This window comes from Lepus europaeus, chromosome 21, assembly GCF_033115175.1.
Source record: "Lepus europaeus isolate LE1 chromosome 21, mLepTim1.pri, whole genome shotgun sequence".
NCBI classification, from domain to species: Eukaryota; Metazoa; Chordata; class Mammalia; order Lagomorpha; family Leporidae; genus Lepus; species Lepus europaeus.
The window spans coordinates 1,734,213-1,750,535 of record NC_084847.1 but is presented as its reverse complement, the minus strand read 5'-3'; the positions used below and the strand labels follow the sequence as shown (position 1 = coordinate 1,750,535).

Sequence of the window (16,323 nt, the reverse complement as noted above, 5' to 3'; positions counted from 1 at the left end):
CAGGACCACCACTCCGCTTCCCCCACCTCATCAGAGGCTGACCCAGCGCCCACCCCCCAACCCTCGGACTTTGAACCTCAGAACCCAGAGCCGACACAGACCTGTTTGCTTCAGCAGGAGCCTGTCAGCTGTCTCGCTACGGCGATGACACGCTGAGCAACGCGCCAGGTAGTTCTTCACAAAGAACCATTCACAGAGAGACCAAGCTTGAGGACAGGTAGGCGGCCAAGGTCAGAGCCCAGGGAGCAGCGGGTGGAGGAGCCCCCCATTCCGAGGACGGCTGTGTGGGCAGCAGGGGCGGGGCAGCCCAAGGAGGAGGAGGGAGGGGCAGGCAGGAGCCCTCAGGCCTGGCAGACCCGCCACCCCCACCCCGGGCCAGGACGATGGGCCCAGGGACATGGGCTCACCTGGCCCCGCACGGCTCACCGGCAGCCGACCTGGAAGGAACAGAGGGACTGCACCCAGCTCTCACCTGCCCAGAGCCCCTGTCCACGGCCTGACATTGTGAGGTCACACCCCTCCCAGGGCAGGGCAGGAGAGACAGGCACCCCCAGGAGGGGCTGGCCGGCTGCCTCTGGCCGCAGGAAGGAAAGCGGGACCCCGAGGCTGGGGAGCAGGCCCCGTGCCACACCGCCACGTACCGGGGATCTGCTGGTATGGAACGAATCGTCCCAAACTCAGACGCACGAAAGCAGCAACACGCATCCTCTCCTGGCTTCTGGGGCCAGTAGCTGGGCTGGGTGGACCAGCACGAGGCGCGGGCAGCCAGGGCTGGCATCCGGAGGGGCAGCTTCCACCAAGGCTCATTTTAGGCTGAGGGCTGGAGGCCTCCATTCCTGGCCGTGGGCCTCTCCTTCAGGGTGGTCTGTCTCACGCCACCACTACCTCTCCCTAGCGCAAGTGATGGGGGGAGGGGGCAAGGGGAGACACACCGCGCACACCTGAGCCCCAAACCAGTGTCTCCTGTACCCAACCCCTTCTGCCACTGCCTTGGGTCAGAGAATGCCCCACCCTGCTGGAATGTGGGAGGGGCCTACACAAGGGTTTGAATCCCAGGACTAGAACATCAAGGGGAGGGGTTGGTTCCCACAGCTGGCCAAGCCCAGAGCCAAGATGCCACCCACAGCACTAGGAGACGGAAGCAGACGGGCAGGCCCTGGCTCAGAAAGCCAGGGGGTGGCTGCACACGGCGGGGCTCCCCCCTCAACCCACAGCTGCTCAGAAGGCTCTGGAGGTGGGCACACAGGCTGGGGAGCAAAGGGGGCCGCGGACTGCAGCCTGCCCTCCCACCTCTGCCAAGGCCCTGGCCACGAGGCCTGGGCCCCAGTGTGTGTCTGCTGGTGACCGAGGCTGGGGAGCAAAGGGGGCCGCGGACTGCAGCCTGCCCTCCCACCTCTGCCAAGGCCCTGGCCACGAGGCCTGGGCCCCAGTGTCTGCTAGTGACCGAGGCTGGGGGAGCAAAGGGGGCCGCGGACTGCAGCCTGCCCTCCCACCTCTGCCAAGGCCCTGGCCACGAAGCCTGGGCCCCAGTGTCTGCTGGTGACCGCGGCTGGGGAGCAAAGGGAGCCGCGGACTGCAGCCTGCCCTCCCACCTCTGCCAAGGCCCTGGCCACGAGGCCTGGGCCCCAGTGTCTGCTGGTGACCGCGGCTGGGGGAGCAAAGGGGGCCGCGGACTGCAGCCTGCCCTCCCACCTCTGCCAAGGCCCTGGCCACGAGGCCTGGGCCCCAGTGTGTGTCTGCTGGTGACCGCGGCTGGGGAGCAAAGGGAGCCGCGGACTGCAGCCTGCCCTCCCACCTCTGCCAAGGCCCTGGCCACGAGGCCTGGGCCCCAGTGTGTGTCTGCTGGTGACCGCGGCTGGGGAGCAAAGGGAGCCGCGGACTGCAGCCTGCCCTCCCACCTCTGCCAAGGCCCTGGCCACGAGGCCTGGGCCCCAGTGTCTGCTGGTGACCGCGGCTGGGGAGCAAAGGGGGCCGCGGACTGCCCTCCCACCTCTGCCAAGGCCCTGGCCACGAGGCCTGGGCCCCAGTGTCTATGGTGACCGCGGCTGGGGGAGCAAAGGGGGCCGCGGACTGCAGCCTGCCCTCCCACCTCTGCCAAGGCCCTGGCCACGAGGCCTGGGCCCCAGTGTGTGTCTGCAGCTATGTGGATGCGGGATGGACGGCCAAGGGAGCCAGTGTGTTTCCAGCCACCTGGGCAGACGTGCTCCCGCATCAGCTGTGCCGTGTGATGGGAGACACATGTGAGTGTGAGGGCGAGCAGCACCGCTCTAGAGCGGGCGAACGCCAAAGGTTGGTCAGGGTGCCCACGGTGGAAACCCCCCAACACTGCCGAGAGGGGAAAGCAGGGAGCTGGCGTCTCCTCCAGGACTGGGCCGTCAGCCCTGGGCCTGTCCGCAGGGTAAGGTGGGCAGAGTATCGGCCTCCCCAAAGATCTCACACCATCAGCCGCCCTGTGGTTGTGTGTCCAACCTAGAGCAAGGGGCACTGCGGTCACTTATCAGCTGACCGAAGCACATGGGCTCAGGGGCTGGGGCCCGCATCCCATACAGGTGTCTGTTGTAGTGTCCGCCGCTCCCCGTGCGATCCAGCTCCCTGCTGTAGCACCTGGGAAGGCAGCAGAGGATGGCCCGAGTCCCTGGGCCCTGCACCCCGGGGGAGACCCTGGCCCAGCCCTGGCCATTACGGCAGAGGGAAGATCTCTCCCCCACACCGGTTTCGCCGTAGCGCACACGCACACACACACACACAGAGCATAGCCAGGATGAACCGGTGGCCCTGGCCACTCACCGAGGTCCCTGAGAGACGAAGGGAGTCAGCCAGGGCCTGGCGGGACGTGCGGTGACCGCCGGCCCCACTGCCCTCCATGGGGAATGCGGCAGTCGCAAAGCTTCTCCCACCTCCACACCACAGAACCAGAGTGACAAAGCCCTCTCTCGGCCTCCTGTCGTGGCCAGGCCTGGGTCAGGGAAGGAGTCGGCCCGCGTGTCGGATCGCAGGGCTCTGGGCATCTCCTGACACAGCTGACACAGAGAACGCAATACCCGGGAACAGACCGGCCAGTCAGCCTGGGAGTGCGCCCTCTGCAGGCAGGGAAGGGCGGCAGGCCGCTTCGCTCCACCCACCATGGCCATCCCCAGTGGGGCCCACCCGCACTCCCCACCAACTCCAACCAGCTCCTGCTGGGGCAGGCCTGAGGGAGCGAGCGGGCATGGCACAAGGGCCGGCTGCGCTTCCACGGTTTGGAGGGCAGCAGCCCCCGCTCCCGGGCCCCCGCAGTACCCTCCCCGACGCCAATCAGGATTGGTCCTCGGGAAGCCCCGCCCAGCCACAGTCCTTCCCAGGCCAGCCCACTCTGGCCGCCCGACCTCGACCACACCGTGAGCACCGCGCCATCTCCCAGCCCCTTCTGCCCGAATCGCCCCACGGCCCACGAGGCCCGGAGGAAGGAAGAGTAAAAACAGCCACGGGCCGGTCAGCTCCGGGACTCGAACACTCCCACTCCGCTTGGCTCCGAGCGCCTCCAGGGTGGAGCGTGATCTCGGGCGCGGCCGCCAGGGGGCACCCGCACCCGCACTGAAGCGCTCCCCTCCCACCCACGCGCAGGAGTACACGGGCCGCGATGCTGGGAGCGCGCCAGGGCCTCCTCCGCATCCCACCGGATTCTCAAGCCGGTGACTCAGGACACCTGGCGCCACCTTCCCCTGGGCCCGTCCTGGACGCACTGACATCCACAACCAGGGGACACAAGCTCCTGGACTCCGGGTCTCTCCCGGTCCCGGCCCAGGGTGCAGCAGGGCGGTGCCGGGGCGGGGGCGGGGCAGTCTCATTTCCGGAAAAGGGTGGTGGGGATGGTTGCACAAGTATTACCAGCAACACTGACCATACACTTAAAAATGACCAAAATGGCAAATCTTGTTATATATATTTTATCACAATTTTTAAAAATGGACTGCCAGGTTCCTCCTGAACTGCAAATCAAATCTAGACGCCCAGCACCAGGTCCAGAGCCCCGCCCACGCCTGCCCCGGCTGCCCCGCCCACGCCTGGTCCAGAGCCCCGCCCACGCCTGCCCCGGCTGCCCCCTCTCCATGCCTGGTCCGGGCTGCCCCCTCTCCATGTCCTGCAGTGGAAGGAGGTGTGTGGTGGCACCAGGTGGAACAGGGCGGGCGGGCGGGACCCCAGCGTCTGGCAGGAGTCGGCCTGGGGGCCGGTTCCCTGCCACCTTCCATCAGGTCCAGAGCCCAGGGGCATGCTCACAGGGGAGCACACAGGCTGAGACCCTGACCACGGGTGCCCGTGCCCTGAGGCCCTCCCTCAGACCCCAGCAGCCAGGCCCTGCCTGACTGGCTCTCCCCAGGCTGCTGTCCACTTTTATGGCTGTGGCCTGGACAGCCGCAGGGCAGGGAGATGTGTCCAGCCCTCCTGCGCTGAGCACTGTGTGAGTGTGGGCAGCAGGAGCAGCCCACTCCAGGACTCTGCGTGGAGGACGCTCCCAGCCCTCAGGGTCTGACCAGTCACAGCTGTCCGCTGAGCCAGGAGGTGCCCAGGCCTTCTGTGTGAAGAGGCGAGGCTGGGGAGAACCCAAGGCTGGGCAAGCCACAGGGCACAGCACGGGGTGGAGTGGAGAGAAGACATCAGAGAGAATGGAATCTTGGTTACCCACGGGGGGGAAAGGTGGTGGGACCCGCACTCAGAAGTGGGCTCCAGGCCTCCCCTCTGCCCCCGTCAGCTCAGGTGCCAGAGAGCAGCTGCCTCCGTCCACACTCCCTGTCCACCCCCAGCCTGCGCGCCGCGCCCCAGGCACTGCAGCGACCCCACCACCTCCCAGGAGCCTGTGGATGGGCTGGATTCCAGCCACCCCTGCACCTGCAGACCCCCTCCAGGAGGGCCTCAGGGCCACAGCAAGCAGCAGCTGAGACAAGGGGGGCCCCGCAGGGCACTGGTCTCCAAGCCCCCGCCAGGCTGGCCGCACAAGCGGGCGCCATCCTGGTGGCAGGGCCAGAGCCGCTCCCCGCACGCCGGCCCTCCTCTCCCGCCGGCCTCCTGGGTCACGGCCCGGCTTCCTCTGCCTGCCACACCAGCTCGCCCGAGATGTAGGTGGCCTGCACGTGGAGGGCGTCATCCAGTACCACGAAGTCTGGGGAGAGCCAGGTGGTTAGGGGGGGTGGGGCTCCCCACCCCCCGGCCCCTCACAGGCCGGCAGGGCTCCTGGGGAGCAGGGGGCCGGGGCGCCGCCACTCACCTGGCCCCGTGCCCTCCCCCACACCGGGCCGCACCTGCGTCAGCGCCGAAGTCCAGGCTCCCCTTGCTCTTCTCCAGGCCGAGCAGCTGGGCCGGGTGCAGGGACGCAGCCTCCAGGGCGGACTCCACACTGCAGCCTGCTCCAAGCACAGCGACCGTGAGCCCGGCCCGCGCACGCCTCATGCAGCCAGCAGGTTACCAACGCCCCTCTGAGCCCCTCTGCTCATGCCCCCGGGGTCACTCCAGCTCCTCCGGGTCCACAGGGAGCAACACCTCCGCCCCACCATGTCAACAAGCCCATGTCGGCCACAGCCATCTCCCTTCCACCCCTGCTCCCGTCCACCTGCTCACACCAGCGCTGGACCCGGGTAAGCCACCTCACCTCCGACCCAACACAGTGGTCCGCCAGAGACCCCGGCCAGGCCTCCGGGGTGCTGGGGCTTCACTGTCCTCTCAGCCGAGAGAGCTCTATGGGCAGGGCCCTGCCACACTCCCCCCGCACAGGCAGACGCCTGTAGGGTGCAGCTCCCCCCAGTGTCAGCTTCTGCCCCACACCCGCTCACGCGCACGCCCTCACTGACCCGTCGCCTGCAGGAAGTGCCGCACACACGCATCCATTGGAGCTATGCTGCCACTCAGTGTCGTGGTCCCTTGAGAGCAGAAAGGCCAAGCTCTGGAGGGATGTGGGCCACGGGGGTGCTGGCTGGGGCTGGGTGGCTTCCCTCCTGCGAGGGAGCTGTGGGGCCTCTGTCACCCGCTCACCTGCCACATACGCTGTCAGCCCGTCCACTTCAACTTCCTGCTGCCCTAGCGTGTGACGGCCATTGCCCAGGCCCAGGGCAGGGACAGCATCAGTGACCAGCACCAGTCCTGGGGGAGGAGGGGCCTCAGGACCTGGCCAGCCCAGGCCTCCCTTCTGCCCAGCCCGCCAGGCAGCTCACCCTGGGGATGGGCCCGGTGGGCCACGCGCAGAGCAGCAGGGTTGGTGTGGGTGCCGTCGGCAATCATCCCGTAGAAGATGCTGCGGCCAGGCGGCAGCTGGTCACTGGTCAGGAGCCCCACGATCCCGGGGTCTCTGTGATGGAACTGGCAGGGCCACGAGAGGGGGTGGCTGAGCCGCAGCGGGACCCAGCCCCACCCTCCCAGGACGGGGTGACACTCACGGGCAGCATGGCGTTGAAGAGGTGCGTGATGAAGGTGGCCCCACTCCGCACGGCTTCCTCCGCCGCCCGCAGGTTGGCCACTGAGTGCCCTGGGTGGGGGGAACTGGGCTCAGACCCCACACCTGTCCTGGGAGCCAGAGGCAGACCGCCCCCCAGCCAGGGAGACCCGCTCACCTAGGGACACGCAGATGCCACGGGCCGTCAGCGCCTGGATGACCTCATGGCTGCGGCCCAGCTCAGGGGCCAGTGTCACGATGCGGACGTTGTCCAGGGACCCGTAGGTAGCCAGCACATCGTGGAAGCCGTCAGCCTCGAAGGAGCGCAGGTGGGCCTCGGGGTGCGCACCCCGCTTCTCCCGGCTGATGAATGGGCCCTCCAGGTGCACCCCTGGGGGAGGGGAGCGAGGGTGGCTCCGGCAGGCACCCCCACTGCGCAACCTCGCGCTGGCCCTGGTGCCCGCCCTCCCTCCCCAACTGGGCATCTAGGGTAGGGCGGGGGCCTCCCAGGGTGGGGGGGGAGGAGTCAGCCACTCACCGAGGACCCCTGCCCCATGGGGACCACCACTCTTCACGGGGATCTGAGGAAGGACCTGGGGGGAACCAGCTGTTAAAGCCCCGCCCCCATGGCCCAGTGCCCAGAGGTCACGGTGCAGCCACCAGCAGAGATCCCAGGCGGAGCGCAGGCCGCAGGGCCCAGTACCCGGCCCGGCCCCCCTGGCCGGCCCCTTGGCTGTTAGATAATGGCGGCCACCTTAACAATAAGGGAAGCAGATCCCATGGAAACTTCCAGACTTGTGGTCTGGAACAGGAAGAAATGACAGGAGCGGGGGCACCGGATGACCTCCCGAGACCAGGAGCGGGGGCACCGGATGACCTCCCGAGGCCAGGAGCGGGGGCACCGGATGACCTCCCGAGACCAGGAGCGGGGGCACCGGATGACCTCCCGAGACCAGGAGCGGGGGCACCGGATGACCTCCCGAGACCAGGAGCGGGGGCACCGGATGACCTCCCGAGGCCAGGAGCGGGGGCACCGGATGACCTCCCGAGGCCAGGAGAGGGGACACCGGATGACCTCCCGAGACCAGGAGCAGGCGCACCGATGACCTCCCGAGGCCAGGAGCGGGGGCACCGGATGACCTCCCGAGGCCAGGAGCGGGGGCACCGGATGACCTTCCGAGGCCAGGAGCAGGCGCACCGATGACCTCCCGAGGCCAGGAGCGGGGGCACCAGATGACCTCCCGAGGCCAGGAGCGGGGGCACACCGATGACCTCCCGAGACCAGGAGCGGGGGCACCGGATGACCTCCCGAGGCCAGGAGCGGGGACACCGGATGACCTCCCGAGGCCAGGAGCGGGGGCACCGGATGACCTCCCGAGACCAGGAGCGGGGGCACCGGATGACCTCCCGAGGCCAGGAGCGGGGGCACCGGATGACCTCCCGAGGCCAGGAGCGGGGGCACCGGATGACCTCCCGAGACCAGGAGCGGGGGCACCGGATGACCTCCCGAGGCCAGGAGCGGGGGCACCGGATGACCTCCCGAGACCAGGAGCGGGGGCACCGGATGACCTCCCGAGACCAGGAGCGGGGGCACCGGATGACCTCCCGAGACCAGGAGCGGGGGCACCGAGGGTGGCCCCATCCAGGCAGCAGCTTGAAGCCACAGGGCCCGGGCCACACAGGATGCCTGCAGGGCGGCGCTCTTGGCACAGCTGGACAGGGCTCACATATGGGGCAGCCCACGCGTGGCGGGAGCCATGGGCAGGAAGGTGGCAGTGTCAGGGGGAGGCCAGACGATCCAGGCCACACTGCCAGGCCCACCACAGCCTGCAGCCCCAAGGCTCCCTGGTGAGGAGCTGCCCATCCCAAACTCGAGGAAGGGGATTCTTAAATCCCGGGGGCACAGAGGACAACCAAAGGCAGTCAGACTCGGGGGGCAGGACACAGGGGTGCGGGAGAACGCAGCCCCTGAGGACACAGGCTCGGGCAGTGCCTCGGGCTGGCACCAAGCGGGGTGCTGCAGCAGAGCAGCTGGGCCCCTGGAGCCCCCTCTCCAGGGCTGTGCGGCTGGCCTGCAGAGTCCATCTCTCAGGGCCAGAGGGAAACCCAGGCGGGGAGCAGTCCGGGCTTTCCCAGCAGGAGCCACCCAGGCCTCCTCCCTCTGCTGGAGGCGGGTCTGAGCAGCCCAAGGGACCGGGCTGCTGCGGGGGGCCGGCAGCCTGTGCTCGGAGCACATGACCAAGTTTCCCGGGCAGCGTGGAAGCTTCTAGAAGAAAACGAGCTTGCAGCCAGCAGACACAAGGACGCGGCACCACGGCCGCCCTCCGGGCAGGGAGAGCCCTTCCTTCCACGAAGCAAGAAGACAACAGTAGCAGCAAGGAGCTGGGCCACCATCCCGCACTCAGGATGCGGCTGCCGCACTTCCAACCTGCTCCCTGCTGCTGCGCCTGGGAGGCCGTGAGGATGGCCCGAGTGCTTGGGCCCCGCACCCGGGAGACACCTGGAAGGAGTCCCTGGTTCCCGGCTCTGGCCTGCCCCTGCCTGCCTACCACAGTCATCTGGGGAGTGAACCAGATGGAAGATGTCTCTGTCTCTCCTCCCCTCTCTGTCCCTCCACCTTTAAAAATAAACACACTGAGAAAAGGGAAAGAATGAGAAGGAACAAGCAGATGAACACACGCTCAGGGGTAAGAGAGCACCCCCCGCACACAGGCACCACAGCGAAAACCCAGGGGGAACGGAGGACAGGCGAGGCACCGAGGCAGAGGAGCAACTGAGTGCCGGCGCGGGGCCGAGCGACAGCCACGGGACTCCCACGCGTGCAGAGGCCGGGTACGAGAGCTTCAGAAAGGGAATTCAAGAAAAGCCACCACACCGAACCGGAGGCCGGCTTCCCAACAGCCAGGCAGCAGGCCAACAGCCCCCGTCCCTGAGCCTCAGGTCTCGGGGACAGACCCCAAGCTTCCAGAGGGAGGAAGGAGGCCCCCACAGATGGCCAGGGGTCAGCAACCTTGGAAGTGAAAACACAACACCGCGTGGCCTGGAGAAGTCTCCTCGGGCAGAACTCCGACCAGCCACACCCGGGACCCAGATCCACACCTTCGGATCCCTGCCACCTCCCGTGCCCCCAGGAAGCTCCCCGAGAGTGAACAACCCCGGAACGAGGGCAGAAGCCGGCAAGCAGCAGACGCAGGAGCTCGGAGCCAGGAGACCAGGCCGAGCGCACGTCCTAGACAGCCTGGCCCTGGAGGGCACCGCAGGCGGCACAATGACACCAGCAACACCCGGCAGGTGTGCTGACGTGAGAGCTGGGGGCTCCTGCACGGGCCCCGGGGGCTGAGTTCATCAGAACCACAGGGAGGGGTCCGGGAAACCAGCCAGCTTCCTGGCGTGCAGCACAGACCGCCCCCAACCGACATCTCTGGTGAGCGCACAGCTTCAAGGGCAGTGGGCGGGCAGATGCCGGGGTCAGCTCAGCCACAGGTGACCCCGACCACAGGAAGCCCTGTGGACAGCCAAGTTCACCAAAGAGTTAAAGAAAAAAAAAGAGGCTGCATTTTCAAGACTGGAGCTCTAAAGGGGAAACCAGAACACCAAGTGCAGAGAAGGGGGAGGGCGTGAGGCACACGCAGGGCAGGGGAGCAGCTGCCGAGGTCAAAGTGCAGGGGCTGCCACCCGGCGGGTGACAGAACAGGAAGCTAAGGATAATGGGATGAGCTCTGCCTCCCGGAAGGCAGGGCCGCAGGAGACCCAGAAAAGGACCAGATCCTCCTGCAGGCCCAGAGGAAGGCGGGTGTGTGGTGGGGGGAGGAAGCCGAGCAAGGCAGCAAGGCAGCCTCCAGCCTCAGGGCCCCGCTGGGATTCCATTTTCCCTTCCAAAGCGTCCCTGCCTCCCAAGGCTCCCGACCAGGAGGCGCTCACGGCATGGGCGCTGGGAGAAAGCTCACGTTCTACCTGCCCGGGGGCAGTCAGCGCCAGCTGGGGGAGATCAGCAGAGGGAGGCGGTGTGGGGGCGGCGGCTGCAGCCAGGGCAGGCCCGGGCCTTCCAGCCAGAGCTGGGGGCGCAGGGCGTGCAGGCCTGGAATGCGCCCCGGGGAGAGGCTGCGCAGGCAGGAGGGCAATGCAGAGGGTGGGGGCAGGGCGCCCGTCCCGGAGGCCCCTCTGGCAGGACCCAGGCAGGTGAGCTGGGTTTTGACTTCTCTGTGGCGGCACAGCTGGGGCCTTGGACCCGTCCAGGCTGATGCGGCCCGGGGCTGCACCGGCCCAGCGCCGTCCCTGGCCCCGCTCTAGGCTTGAGGAAGCCGGGGCTCAGGCAGGAAGAAGGCTGTCCCCAGTCTTCCGGCTGAGGTGCAGGCAGAGCCAGCCCCCTGCTGTGTCCACAGACCCGGGAAGGGGCAGGCCGGCGGAGCAGCCAGTCCCCGGTCCTGCAGCAGATCCAGCGCCTCGGCCGTGGTCCGCTAAACCTCCCCCCGGCTGTGCTGTGGGTGCCCAGGCCACCCACAAAGCCCCAGCAAAGAGGCCCTGCCAGGAACCCTGGGTGAGCACGAGTGGGAAGCCGGGGAGTGGCCCCTTCTGGAAGGCTCATTCCACTGAGTCACAATTCCCAAACTGGCTGGGGAAGAGGAGCGCCACCGGGCCTCCCGCTGTGGCAATCAGGAAGGCCTGGGGTGAGGGTGGGGCTGGGGCTGAGAAGGGGCCGGACACCTGCCGGGGCGGGCAGGTGAGGCGGGATCCAGGCCCCCTTACTGTACGGGGGTGGGGGGCAGAGCTCAGACTGACAACGGCCCGGTCACCCTGGGCTGTGGGGTGAGGGGTAGGGCCCGGGCGGGGGAGGGCGCTCAGACAGCACAGGTGAGGCCCCGAGACCTGCGGGGTGGGGGCGGGCAGGTGAGGCGGATCCAGGTCCCCCTACCGTGCCCCCCGGGGTGGGGGGGCAGAGCACAGACTGACCACGAGGGGGCTGGCGGGCTCCTTCCCGCAGGCCGGGAGCCTGGCCTCACCTTGTGATAAACCTCTGGTGGAGAGGTGACCAGGGTGGGGCAGAAGGAGGTGACGCCGTGCGACAGGATCCTCCGGGCCACCAGGGAGACCCCCGAACCCACGTCCTCCGTGGCCTGAGAGAAATCAACACCGAATCCACCTACGGCCACAGAAAGAAGGGGTCGCGCGGGGCTCAAGGCTGGCCGCCTGCGCCCCGGCGCCCCGCCCGGGCCGCACCGTTGATCTGCACGTCGATGAAGCCCGGCGCCAGGATGCGGCCCCCGCAGTCCCGCCGCTCGTCCGCCACGCGCCGCTCCTCAAAGAACAGCTTCTCGGGGTCCAGGATGCGGCCCCCGCGCACCCACAGGTCCTCCCTGCGGACCGGGACCGGGCGGCGGGCGCTGGCATCGCCGTGGGCCCCGCCGCCCGCCCGCGGCCCGCCCCCGCAGGGCCCCGCACGCCCACCTGAGCAGCGCCCCGCCGCGCAGGACGCGGCAGTTGGTGAACTGGAGCACCGGGGCCCGCGCCGCGCCCTGCCCGCCGCGCATGGTGAGCCGCTGGACGCCGGCGAGCGCCGCCGCGCCCGGCCCCCACGTGACCCTCAGCTGACGGCCCCGCGCCACGTGACCGGCGCGCGCACGTGACCCGGCGGCCCACGTGACGCCGCGCGCCGTGACGCAGCCCCCGGGCCCGCCCGCCCCCGCGCCCACACAAGCGGCCAGGACACAGGCTCCAGTCACATCCGAGCGCTTTATTGGACACCGCGCCGGCGCCGCGCGGCCCGGGACCGCGGGCGACACTCTACCTAGGGTGACTACAGCGGTGGGAGGCAGGGCTGCTCCACAGACGGATGAACGGGTCAGGTCTTGTATAAATAAACATCGAGAAGAGAAGTGACAACTGCGGTTCGTCCTCAAACACAGCACTCGAGGGCGGGGTGGGGGCGCGCGGCCCAGCTGTCCACAGCACGGGGGGGCGGGGGGACGGACGGGCACTAGGACACTGCGCATGTACAAGACCAACTACTGGGGGCGGCCGCCCGTGCATGGTCAGGCTGTTCGTTCTGGAATGGGGGCGGGGGGCGCGCAGGGGCTACTTTGTGGACAGGATGAGGGCGACGATGAGCCCGTAGAGGCCGAGCACCTCGGCGAAGATGAGGATCAGGATCATGCCCACGAAGAGCCGGGGCTGCTGCGCGGTGCCCCGCACGCCGGCGTCGCCCACGATGCCGATGGCAAAGCCGGCTGCCAGGCCGCTCAGGCCCACGCTCAGGCCCGCGCCCAGCTGCAGGAAACTCCTGGGAGGAGAGGACAGAGCGAGGTCAGCGGCCGGCGGCCGGCCGGGGGGCGCGCCCAGCCCCGCACTCACCGGTAGAGGCTGATGCCGTCGTTCAGGGAGTTGGCGATGAGCACGGCCACCACCAGGCCGTAGATGGCGATGATGCCGGCCATGACCACCGGGATGATGGACTTCATGATCATCTCCGGCCGCATCACCGACATGGCGGCGATGCCGGTGCCGCTCTTGGCCGTGCCATAGGCGGCACCCAGGGCTGTGGGAAGGAGGCAGGGTGAGCCCAGAGCTGCCCACTAATCACCTGGGGACAGGCCCCTGGGGGAGGGGCAGGAGGCAGCCCTCAGGACAGAGTGCCACAGGGGTTGCCACTTCTTCCTCTGGCTCAGCCACGGAACCCTGGCCCTGCTCCGGGTGAGCCCATGACCTCAGGAGAAGGGCAGGTGGGGCCCAGGAACCTTGTGGTGTCTGGTTCCCCAAGCCCTCAGGACAGCGGTTGGGGAAGGCCGGGGAAGGCCCGAGTACACATCTCTGCAGCCCAGGTGTTGGGCCTGCGCCAGCCAGCCGGCTTCCCGGGGTGTGGCCCCAGGCCGGGAGCAGCTGGTCTGCCAAGTCTGACCTCCAGGACGGGGTGCCCAGCCTGCTGCCCCCTCCCAGAGGGCCCTCTGGGGCTCCTGGGGGTCTGCTGAGCGGCTCGAGGCGGCCTCCTCCCGACACCACAGCCATCAGGAAGGCCCGCTGCTGGCCGGAGCAGGGAGGACCCGGGATGCTCGCAGCCATTCCTCTGTGCCCACGGCAGTGCCCGGCTGGTGCCATCCCGGGGTTCAGAGCCCGGCTGGGGGCCAGGGTGAGCCCCGGCACGCACAGCAGGGGGCGGTGGGGAGAGAGGCCCTGCCACACTGGTCGTGCGGCACCTTCAGCCTGGGACTCAGGATCGTGGCGGACGTGGGGCAGGCCCAGGCCCACAGCACTGCCCACACCCAGGCTGCCGTGTGGCACGGGGACCGCAGCACCCCTCTGGGAGGATCCTGGGAGAGGTGGAAGTGTCAGGCCGGCTGGAGGGAAGCAGGGTCACGTGGCTGTGGGTGGGGAGACCAGAGGGACAAAGGGAGCGGGACAGGGAGAGCCGGAGCCGCAGGAGGTAGCAGCGGCCCAGGCCCGGGCAGCCCGCGGACGTCCAGGAGGGCCCTGGGCCGCCCGGAGCCAACAGCGGGCCCGTGGGGGCGCAGGGGAGTCAGCAGGTGAGGGTGCCCACCACAAGGAGGAAGTCATGAACATGGACGGAGAGCCAGTGACAGCTCTGTGGAAGACATGATGGAGCATCGACAGGGTGACTGTCACAAGACAAAACGGGAAGCTGCGTGTGACCAGGGCTGGGCTTGTGCGAGGCAGGCCAAGGCTGGAGCCTGCGACACCTGAGCGCACGCGCAGACACGGAGCCTTGGAGAGGCCCCTAGGCCCGCAGAAGCGAGGTCTGAGGAGGTCCATCTGGCCCGAGAGAGCCTGGCCACTGCAGGCCTCTCAGCCTGGGACAGCTGGAGTGGAACTGAAGCCAGCGGCCGCCCGTCCTCAACCACGGCCTCGTGGCACAGACACCACGTGCAGGTTGTGGACAGAAGGCGGCCGGGGCACCAGGGCCACCTGGACAGGGGCCCTGCTGCCCCTGAGGAGCCATCCAGGTCTGCCGAATGAATGACCAGCCGGTGCCCAAGGCAGCATTTCCAGGGGCGCTGGGGCGGGGCGGCCCAGCAGTCTGTCCCGGGGAGCTGCCTGGGGAGAAGGGATGTCTAGACCACAGCAGCCCACCACAAATGACCCCTTGCTCCCCGCAGGCTGGGAAGGGCAGCCCGCCGGCAGGCCCAGGCAGAGGAGGCCCAGGAGAACCCCAGCCCCCAGCCCCCAGGTGTTTACAGTCAGCAGAGGCTGTTTGGAGTTCAAACCCTCCGCATACCTGCACCGGGAGGGTGGGGCAGGGCGGGCCAGGGCAGGGTCACTGAAATCGAAAACCTGGGGGGGGGGGGGAGGCCCAGGCCAGGCCACAGGGGCTGCGGCCGAGCAGCCTGGCTCCTGGGTCCACACTCGCGGCCGTGTATGCCCAGCCTCAAGCGCAGGGCCCCCAGCCCCCCAGCCCGGGCTGGGCGGAGGAGGAAGGTCATTCACTCCGTGTCCATTCATCAGGTCCAGGAGGCCAGACTCCCGCCCGAGGCGCACGGCCGGGAGCGCGCATGCCCCGGGCCCCCTCGCAGCCCCTCCACTCAGCCTTCCCAAGCAGCCCACGCAGACGGCACGGTGGGGAAGCCGAGACGGGCCCGAACCGGGAGCACCTGACCGGGTCCAGACCCACCTGCGCCTGCCTCGCCATCCGGGCCGCCACAAAGGACCCTCGCGGGGGCACAGGCTGCCTGCGGCCAGGGCAGCGCCGGGGCGGGGAGCTGTCCGCGGTGTGATGTCACACCCGCCCCCCAACGGGGCCGCGCAGAGCGGGCGCAGCGCGGCGCGCCGCCCCCCGCGCCCCCACCCCAGCCTCCCGCTCGCCTCCCGCGGCTAAGATGGCAGCGCTGCCGCCGCCCCACCCCCGCACGGACGCGGCCCGGCGGGCAGACAGCGGGCACGGGGCCCCCGGGACCCCCGGGACCCGCGCCCTGGGCAAGCCCGCACGCCCCGCTCGCCAGACATTCGCCCCCCGCCCGCCGTCCTGCGACGCCCGGGCACCCTCCACAGCTCGGGAACGCGCCGGAGTGACGTCACACGCCGGCCCCCGGCGAGCTGCGGGCACGAGCCCCGCGGGCGCCGCCGGCGGGACCCCCGGACCCCCGGCTCCCTGCTGCCGCGGCGCTCACCGCTGAAGATCATGGCGGACGAGGCGCCCATGACGGCGAAAAACGCGGCATACTCGGGGCTGTTCTTGGCCTCGGACATGTCTGCGCGTGGGGAGGGGCTAGCTCAGCGGGCCGAGGCGGGGGGCGCGGGCGGGCGGGCGGGCGGCAGACGGACAGCCGGCGGGAAGGCGACCCGGCTCCTCGGCCGCTGCGCTCTAAATACCAGCACCGCAGAACAAAATGGCGGCCGCGGCCGCGTCACGTGACGCGGGCCCCGCCCCTGGGGGCCGCGCCATTTCGCGCCGGTGGGGAGCCACGGCGCCGGGCCCCCGCGGGCCGCCCCGGGCCTGGGCCGCCGGAGCACGCCCGCCCGGGCCCGGACGCCCGCCCCGGCCCGCCCCTCCGCGGCCTCCGCGGTCCGCGGCCGCGCGCCGCCGGCCCCCGGAACCCTGCGGCGTTGGGCTCGTCCGGCTCCCGGGCCGGGCCGGGGCGGGGTCTGATTAGCATGCGGGGCGGGGCCTCTTGGCGCCCCGCCCCTTCTGCGGCTGCGCGGAGCCCGCAGGTGTTCGGTTCCGACAGACGCTTTTCTCGGCGTTCCTGGCGAGAATTCCCGGCGCCTCCTTGCGCGTCTGGGTTCTCACGGCCCTGGCCCAGGACTCCCCCGGACGCCAGGCTGGACCTCGGTTCGCTACGGATCCCTTCGCCCCCTCTGGGGCGAGCAGAGGAGCCGGGGCGCCGGCCGCCGCCTCCACCCGCCCGCGGCTCCCCAGCCTCTGGCTGCAGCCCTGCGGTCTTCCCGGATCCCCTCCCCTCTCCCCTGCAGTCCCAGGC

The 16,323-nt window shown here is 69.5% G+C and overlaps 3 protein-coding genes across 5 annotated transcripts in view; 1 reads left to right on the top strand and 2 right to left on the bottom strand.

The window, feature by feature from the left end:
- The window catches only part of RNPS1 (RNA binding protein with serine rich domain 1), a 426,882-nt gene that overhangs the window by 199,168 nt on the left and 211,391 nt on the right, over positions 1-16,323 (top strand). The gene's annotated exons all lie outside the window — the stretch shown is intronic.
- AMDHD2 (amidohydrolase domain containing 2) lies at positions 3,911-11,956 on the bottom strand. Of its 3 annotated transcripts, XM_062180215.1 has the most exons (11): positions 11,846-11,956; positions 11,618-11,754; positions 11,401-11,540; positions 6,939-6,993; positions 6,579-6,791; positions 6,405-6,493; positions 6,183-6,327; positions 6,004-6,111; positions 5,823-5,891; positions 5,277-5,378; positions 3,911-5,137 (listed from the first exon to the last, which is right to left on the bottom strand). In XM_062180215.1, the coding sequence occupies exons 1-11, from the start codon at positions 11,926-11,928 to the stop codon at positions 5,049-5,051; spliced, it is 1,230 nt and encodes a 409-aa protein (XP_062036199.1). In that variant the 5' UTR covers positions 11,929-11,956; the 3' UTR covers positions 3,911-5,048. The 3 variants fall into 3 exon arrangements, 2 of the variants coding, with proteins under 2 accessions (XP_062036199.1, XP_062036200.1); XM_062180216.1 differs by lacking the exon at positions 6,939-6,993 and having other exon boundaries at positions 11,401-11,514; XR_009864718.1 differs by lacking the exon at positions 3,911-5,137 and having other exon boundaries at positions 5,287-5,378; positions 5,823-5,914.
- On the bottom strand, positions 12,112-15,664 carry ATP6V0C (ATPase H+ transporting V0 subunit c). Its single transcript, XM_062180452.1, has 3 exons — positions 15,514-15,664; positions 12,749-12,932; positions 12,112-12,677 (listed from the first exon to the last, which is right to left on the bottom strand). Exons 1-3 carry the CDS (start codon positions 15,590-15,592, stop codon positions 12,473-12,475), a joined length of 468 nt encoding a protein of 155 aa, XP_062036436.1. The 5' UTR covers positions 15,593-15,664; the 3' UTR covers positions 12,112-12,472.

Bases quoted from the DNA above. Each gene is read 5' to 3' on its own strand.
- AMDHD2 (XM_062180215.1), bottom strand. From the start codon at position 11,928: ATGCGCGGCGGGCAGGGCGCGGCGCGGGCCCCGGTGCTCCAGTTCACC. The intron at 6,494-6,578 runs GTGAGCGGGTCT...CCCCCCACCCAG, and splicing joins TGGCATCTGCGTGTCCCTAG to GGCACTCAGTGGCCAACCTG. The intron at 6,328-6,404 runs GTGAGTGTCACC...TGGCCCTGCCAG, and splicing joins TCTTCAACGCCATGCTGCCC to TTCCATCACAGAGACCCCGG.
- ATP6V0C (XM_062180452.1), bottom strand. From the start codon at position 15,592: ATGTCCGAGGCCAAGAACAGCCCCGAGTATGCCGCGTTTTTCGCCGTC. The intron at 12,933-15,513 runs GTGAGCGCCGCG...TCCTTCCCACAG, and splicing joins GTCCGCCATGATCTTCAGCG to CCCTGGGTGCCGCCTATGGC. The intron at 12,678-12,748 runs GTGAGTGCGGGG...CTCTCCTCCCAG, and splicing joins GACGGCATCAGCCTCTACCG to GAGTTTCCTGCAGCTGGGCG.